The 8,437-nt window shown below is 29.7% G+C and overlaps 1 protein-coding gene across 5 annotated transcripts in view; it reads right to left on the bottom strand.

Moving 5' to 3' along the window:
- Positions 1–593: 593 nt before the first annotated feature.
- Positions 594–8,437, bottom strand: part of LOC127733070 (uncharacterized) — a 101,703-nt gene continuing 93,859 nt past the window's right edge. For all 5 annotated transcript variants that reach the window (XM_052242347.1, XM_052242355.1, XM_052242365.1 and 2 more), the window contains 3 exons: positions 8,231–8,323; positions 5,944–6,087; positions 594–3,525 (listed from right to left, as the gene is read on the bottom strand). In XM_052242347.1, the coding sequence (XP_052098307.1) occupies positions 3,484–3,525; positions 5,944–6,087; positions 8,231–8,323 (279 nt within the window). In that variant the 3' untranslated portion in view covers positions 594–3,483. The remainder of the gene's footprint in view (positions 3,526–5,943; positions 6,088–8,230; positions 8,324–8,437) is intronic.

Genomic DNA, 8,437 nt, shown 5'->3' with positions numbered 1-8,437 from the left:
CCTCTAACTGTCAATTTCAATCTCATGCAATAGACCAATGCATCCTGCCTTTTATGACTGGAGTATAACCCAGCATCCACCAAAACTGAGACTAATGCAATAGACCAATGCATCCTGCCTTTTATGACTGGAGCATAACCCAACATCCACTAAAACTGAGACTAATGCAATAGACCGATGCATCCTGCCTTTTATGACTGGAGCATAACCCAACATCCACTAAAACTGAGACTAATGCAATAGACCAATGCATCCTGCCTTTTATGACTTGAGTATAACCCAACATCCACCAAAACTGAGACTAATGCAGACCTTGATCAATATAAACAACTTTCATACTTGATGTATACATATAAAGACTTTTACTGCCCAATAATTTGTGAAATTGAGTTTTTTTCAACTTTGCCATATCAAACTAATATAAAAGGTCTTTTTTATATGCTTTATTGGAAATATAATCAATGTTAATTAAGATGGACGGCAGTCTTTGTATAATAAGTATTTGTACAAATATAAAGCTTTAAGCATCACATATTATTTGGTAAAAGCAAAGAAAGCTGAAATTAAAGGAAAAAATATAACAAACTAGAATAAAAAGTACAAATAAATATGTTTACCAGATTGTAATGATGGATGGATTCTTAAATTTGGTTTCATAAAAACATAAACTTATATGGACAATAACACTACAAAATGTTAAAATATAAAATAATGTGTAAGCATGGCATGACATAAATCAGATAAAAAACATTGGTAACATTGGATAACTGGAACCTTAAGCTTACTACAACTACTAATCATACATGAAATAATCATATAGGTGCTACATTGAACTTTTTATGAAAATAAAAAATCTTTTTTTGTAAGCTATTTGCCAAAAAAAACAACAAACAAAAATTATCCAAAATTCACAAGGTATAATATTACATTTCTTTAATGAAGACTGCCTAAAAAGGTGTATGATAAGAGCCATGTATTATGTGTTGCCTGATATTGCAGTAAAAATCTTCAATTCTTTAAAAAAAAATTTAATTTGAATTGATAGAGAAACAAGATGTTATTTCTTGGGTCAATTCAGTGCAGAAATATTAATTTGGATATTATTTTACATCCAAAACATGTCATAATTGACATAAATGGCCATTTTATACATACTTGTTGATACAATGAAATATGAGCAACAGTGAAACACAAAATGACATTTTATTCGCATGAACATCTTTGTACTGGACAATTCTAAGCGAAATATCTTTTTGGGTTAGATGCATATCTAAATATGAATTGTGATACATGTAACTCAAAATGAGGCTCTTATGGAAGTTTGTTCAGTTTTTCCTCGAATGCAAGAAAGTTGAAACCTATGGAAATTATTGAGCCAAAAATTGTAGAAAATAAATGCTGATATCTAACAAATGAATACATAGATTGTTAAATGGATTGAGAAAATTTGTGTCATTACATCAAACCTCTTTTATTGTAACTGCATGGAAATCCCTAAACAGTAATTTTGATCCAAAGATAAAAGTAGGTAGCAATTTATTTTCCTATTAGTGTTTAAGCCGAAGAGATTGGCTAGAAAAATCTGATAACATGATAGTGATCTCTACATTACATAAACACAACAAAAATACATACACAAAGAATGTATACATAACAAAATATATGTTTGAATACAAAAATACATAAACATGGAATGTAAAACAGAAAAATACATACACAAGAATGTAAACAAGGATATGTGTATACAAAATAAAATTCAATGACATTTTGAATGCCTTAAAAGACTAAGATAATCAAAATTGGGGTTTGGATGAGATATGACAAATTATAAATCTTAAATGACAATTTATGTTTCTGGTGAACACAACAATATATTGCATACTAAAATTAATCTAAACATAAATATTTAATCTATACACAAATAATCTGTTCCACTGGAAAGGTTGTACAATCTTAAATAAATAAATAATGAAATTATATTACAATAATAATAGTAAATAATGTCAATATAAACTAATATAAGAAAATTAATAAAAGATAATAACGGTTTCAATTCATCACTTTTGCTAGCGCTTTCACTGCTTTTACAGATCTTCAGGTAATGTGACTTGTATACATAAGTGTTATACAAAACAATTGATTGACGTTAACAATAGTATGACGTTAACAAATACAAGGGAGACTATTAATGTCATTTAAAAAATTGAGTAAAGTCTTTAAAATGTTAAAATTTAAGTAAAAAATAAAATATTATTTATCTTTTAATCCAGGGTTAAGAATGTTTATGAATAATTCTTCTTTCTTCTTCCGGAGAAAATCATTTTGACGATTCACCATATACAATGGAAATATTTAAAATCGTCCATTAGAACAATATGGAAATGGTCGTTAGACCGGATGATTGTTAAATCTTCATCGTTGGTTTGCTGCCTATGAACAGTCATTCTAGTACACAGTTCATTTTTTGTCTCTCCAATATAGAATTCCTCACAATTTGAACATATGAGAGAATAAATGACGTTTGAACTTTTACAAGACATGTTTTGTTTAATTTTGAAATGCTTTCCATTTTTAAAATAAATTGAACTTTCTTCTATTAAATTTGGACATGTCATACATCGTTTATCGGTACATTTTCTAACAAAAGGCTATATGTCTATATATATAGTGTTAAAAGGTAAACAAACAAAAAAGAAACAAGACAAATCAATCATTTTACATATCAATCAGTGCTGCTGAACTGTCTCTCTGAGTCACTTGAAAAACAACTTTATGTATTATTAAAAACACATACTTTTTGAATTTCTAGCTAAAGAATGTCAACTAATTTGATCTGATTGGTAAAAGTACATGAAATTAGACTAAGAAAAAAATCTTACTTCTGATCTGGTGTTAAATTTTTTTTATTGTATGCAAAATGTTTTTTGACAAGGAAGTTTCTATCAATAAAAGCATCAAAACCTGAAATAAGTCGAGAGTTAACATCCTTTTGTCAAGAAACCAAGATATCTGAATCTTTAGTAAAGATTGGAGTTCACCTCATACACTTTTTTTAAAATACTAGAGAGCCCACAATGAACTATTTTTAAATTTGTTCATCAATTCTATTTTTTCTTTTGATCTTATAAAGAAATATTGCAGATTTTCTGTAATTTTCAAATAAAACATACAAAAATAACATCTGAAAATCATCATTAGTTTTGCAAAGATTATAACAATTCAGCCAAGCTGTAATTCGAAACTATCTTTTGGAAATCTTACGACTGGTTATATATCATAAAAACTTTTGTATAATGGAACTCCACAATAAATCAGCAAAAACCAATTGTGGCCATACCAACATTTTAACATTTTTAGTCATTGTAAGTACTTAGTTTGATTCTGTTTTGATGTATCATCTACAGAGGATTTGTCAAAGAAGTCCAGTCATATATATGATGATCTGTCATGGAAGCCCATTAATGTGTTGATCTACAGTTTCTCTCACTTGTTGACTTTATCATCTTCATATAATTTGTACACCAACTGGGAAAAAAGACATAATTACATATTTTAAATTCTTATAAAAAATCTGGAAGCTTATATTTATGATCACAGACAGTAATTCTATAGCTCACAAGTCATGATGAAAAGCAAAACCATTTAAAGATTATAAATTTGTCTTTAAATGTGGGAATGTTGGTTAAAACTCATATATTTACATTTCTTTAATTTTTTGCAAAAGTTACAATTGGTAAAAAAACTACAAAAATGACTGTTTAAACATGCCATTGATCATTCAATGATGTATTGATAAGAGTGTTATTAAAAAAAATAGGGATTATTTTAAACTTTAAACTAGTGCTGCAAGAATGGACACATGATCCTAAATATTTTATTAAATGATCTTGTACATGTGTTTTTCTTCCTATAATGATGATTTTATAGATTTGTGCCTTCTAATGTATGTTCCTCTACTAACTTTTTTATTCCACTGATTGACATAAAAAGGGTACTAAAAAAATAGTTAAACCTGCCATGTTTTTAATGTGCCTGTCCAAAGCCAGAAACCTTGTCATTGGTGGTCTTTAGTTAAAGCATTGTGTTAATATTGCCTTTAAAGGATTTGTCATAAAGGCAAATCTTTGGTAGCACTCCACAGTTAGAAAATAAAATTAAAATTGAACCACAAAATGTTGAATCATCTTCTATTCCTGGCTTTCTAATACATGAAGCCAACTGTTTTTGTCATACACTTGAATATGTATGTAATCAGTATCTTCCATAGATTTGATTTTCCAAAGTTAAAATGGTGAAATATAATTCATTTTTTGTGTATCCGTGGCAACATTCTGCATTTATTTACCAAAAAATATTGCAAAAAGGGGGATGAAAATGTCACATATTCCCCCAAAATTTGGTTCAAACTAGAATTTCAATCCCTTTGAGTGATACATTTTCTGAAACTATTGACATTAATCTACCAAATGAGCAAATGAAAATTGGGTGTCTTTTGCTTCATTTTTAAAAATTAATTACAATGTTCATGACACAAAAAGTTGGAAAAAACATTACAATAATTTCCAGACCAATGTCTGGTATGGATATGAAAATACGGACTGTCATACAGAAAACAGCCCATAATACATACATTACACAATCCAGATGTTCCTATAAACCTGCTATGAAGGCAGTATTAATCATCAGCTATCCAAAAATGAATTTTATTGCACACTAGCAGCAGCTTTCATATTTGAAAAATCCACAGGAGCCAAAATGGGAAACTAAACACCTAACTGTGGAGTGCTACCTTTAGTAGTCTATTAAATTAATTCCCTTTTTTTCTGGACATGTCATGATTAAGAGCTCAGCAAATAACATAAACGGCATATAACATACTGTGGATTCATTTATTTTCGTGGGTATCAATTTTCGTGGATAGAGAAAAAAAGACATTTCGTGGTGTACGTAAATTCGTGGATCGCTGATTACAAAAAAAAAAAAAAAAAAAATCAAATACGTAATTCGTGGATTTCTTTTCGATTTAGGAGATCATATAACCTCCTTGATTTGATCAATAATAAAACAAACAAAAGCGAAGGAATTCATTGAAAAAGTTTTGAATTGTCAAAATCCTCGCTTGGTCATTCTAGGTTAAAGTGTTCATTGAAAACTTCTATTACAATAATGGACAGAGAAAACTAATTATTTGTTTGTTTTACAATTTATAAATTCTTTTCGGAATTTTCTTAGGCATTCAAAACTCTATGATTGAAAGCTCAGTTCCCTAATCACGATATAATAAACAGTCATATAAGTAAAAGGTGTGAAAATAAATGTTCCTGTCATAAAAAATATTACCTACGGGTAACATCCCCGTACTTAATCCTATTGATTTTTAATCACCAGTAAACCAAACTATGACACGGTAATTAACAACTTGCAGTAATTTTCCATGAACAGTTTTAATCAATTTTAAAAAGTAAATTATCACTGATATTCGATATATTAATTATTGATTTAATCAAAATACTTGTATCTTCTTTCAATAAAAACACGTGTTATGTTACAATGTTTATCGCTAGTCAACACTATACTACAACTGCATAACATAACCGGAAATAAATATCCGACTCCATACACATTTCTCGGGATTATTCTTCGTTGAATTCTTAAATTCGTGGTTCGCTGTGACCCACGAAACCCACGAAAATTGGTATACCACGAATAAAAATGAATCCACAGTAGACGATTCTGTTTTGTTGGTCCTCTTTTATTCATCAAATTGTATAATGAGAGAATCTAACTACTTTAGTTGTTGACAGGTAATAAAATGATATTCCTGTATAAAATGATATTTTTGTCAAACTTCGAAGTTTTCTACTTGAAGGTTAATTAAAAATTATAAGTTTATGAACAATTTTACCTGGAGTTACCATTTCTTCTAACATTTGCTACACTTACATTTTTAAACTTAATAGCTAGACTATCATTAAACTGATCTGGTGCTTTGCCTGGTGGAACAAAAGATTCTAACACCTTGCCTGGTCTTTCCCTGGTATAGTCAGCTTCAAGTTGGGCAGGAATATAATCTGTATTTACTTCAACCTTCAGAATCAAATAACACAGTCAAAGTCTAAACATTTCAGATACCATTCCTATCCACGTTTCATTTTGCCATCTCCAAACATTGTATGAGGGGTGGGGGGCGGTGTCAATATACCTTTATTTATACATGAGACCATACTGGTTATCGGAGCTTTGGATTACACCAATACTTCATATCTGAGAAACAGGCAATATATGCCCTCAATTTAAGAATTCATTCATACATTTTTGTATTATTCAAAATTATCAGTCAATATGTGTTCTACAAGGATCACCAATCCTTCACCTTTCATTTGATACCTTTAAAACAACTGAAATATATTCTACATAGTTTTATATTTACACCTATGCATAGGAACTATTTTGTTTTAGATATGTACTACTTTTCAGTATGGTCTTTTTTGACCAGGCCCGATTTCGTGGTGATACATCTTACAAAGTCTATCCAAATCATTTTGCAAAGAATTTTGCTCAAACTGGTGCTAGGGGCCGTCTTAAACTTGCAGTGAGGTGAGAGTTTTTTTTTTGTTTTTTTTTGCTCCGTGTTGAAGGCCTCACTGAGATTCTGAGATCAAGAATAGCAATAAAAGTGCTGTTCCTTTGCTTTTTTTGGTTTTTTTACTGTGCATGTACTGATTTTGTGTCGTGGATAGATACCCCATTTCCTTTGTTTTTCTATTATAGTGATTGCTTTTACTGACACATTTTGATTTAATTGTTGGAAGATTTTCAGAAGATTGTTAAGATCCATACCTTCTCAAGCCAAATACTTGAATTCCAAAGTTTTTAATATGATAGTAATAAACCTATTTGTGAACGATGAGCTTTTGTGTATTTTTGAGTGGTATCTTTGCACAAACACTTTTCTTAGCACTGATTTTAACTGTATTTAAAGTCATTTGAAACTTCAAATTTAAAAAAAAAATTAGAAATGTTTTAAAATCTTGAATGGCTAAGTTTTACTATAAAACAAGTGTATGTTAACTTTTTTTGTAAAAGAAAATCCTTTATAGCATCAAAATCTTCATAAATGTACTGATATTGAATTATTGTCCACCCGTACACCAATTTGCCAATATTTTCTCGTATGCAATAACCATTACTTTGAGACCTCTCTTTAGAACTTCGGCCATCGCACAGCGCAAGTACGAGGGAAAACCGTGATGAAAGAATGTAAACAAACATGCGCTGGACAGTAAATAGTAATAACTGACTATGAAAGAACAAATGTAATATAACAAATCATTTAGCAACTGTTTAGGAAAAGTTTAAATAACAAATGGAAACGCAGGGAAAATATAAAAAAAAACCAAATATCATGGCTCTATCACTTCACTTTTTTGTCACGAGTTACACATGCTCTGTGTTGATTGTTTATCATTGTCAAGATCAGGTAAACTTCGGCAACAAACTCGAAAGTTAATTAGCTTGATATTAATAATCACTGAATGAAAATATTATTTGTCAATAATATGTTATAGATTCGTAATAATTATAAAAAAAAAACGTGCATACAGGACTTAGTTTAGTATATATGCATATATATATTTTTGCTGTGTAACATATTTGTTTTTTGTTCATTACTTTGTACATAAATTAGGCCGTTAGTTTTCTTGTTTGAATTGTTTTACATTTGCCAATTCATGGTCTTTTATAGCTGACTATGCGTTGTGGGCTTTACTCATTGTTGAAGGCCGTACAGTGACCTATAGTTGTTAATTTCTGTGTCATTTGGTCTCTTGTGGAGAGTTGTCTCATTTGCAATCATACCACATCTTCTTATTTTTATATATATGCATTGGTTCCATAATTTTTATAACATTAAAATTTAAAGAAACTTGTTTTTATATGACTTTAAACAGGTATTTTTACAATTTACTTACTAAAGAACATAAAATTTGTCCTAATTAAAGCTGATGACACATGAATTTTTATAACCCACTATAGACAGTAGGAGGATTATATTTTCAGTCTATGTTCATCCGCCTGTATCAGGTTAAATGTTTAGGTTAAAGTTATGGTATAAGGTACATTCAGGTCACATCAACTTGAAACTTGAAACTCAGTGCACATGTTCTTTATGAGGAGAACTTTTAAAATTATATGCAAATTAGAGTTTTGAACTAGATTTCACATTACATACCAGCTTACTAACAGTCACATTACCAGCCAGTTCATCATCTCTTCTGCCATCTGATACCCTTACAAATACAGAGGCTCCTTCTAGTAGGTAAATCTGAAAATCACAAAGGTGTCGGCGCCATAACATAGTGTGATATATATATACCATTTTATACAGCATAAGAATTGAAACCATTTTATTTCTTCTGTATGCTCTTCTCTATTTTAC

This window comes from Mytilus californianus, unplaced genomic scaffold (genome assembly GCF_021869535.1).
Source record: "Mytilus californianus isolate M0D057914Y unplaced genomic scaffold, xbMytCali1.0.p SCAF_1, whole genome shotgun sequence".
Classification (NCBI taxonomy): Eukaryota; Metazoa; Mollusca; class Bivalvia; order Mytilida; family Mytilidae; genus Mytilus; species Mytilus californianus.
The sequence above is the reverse complement of the archived record's forward strand: the minus strand, read 5'-3'. Positions and strand labels throughout refer to the sequence as shown.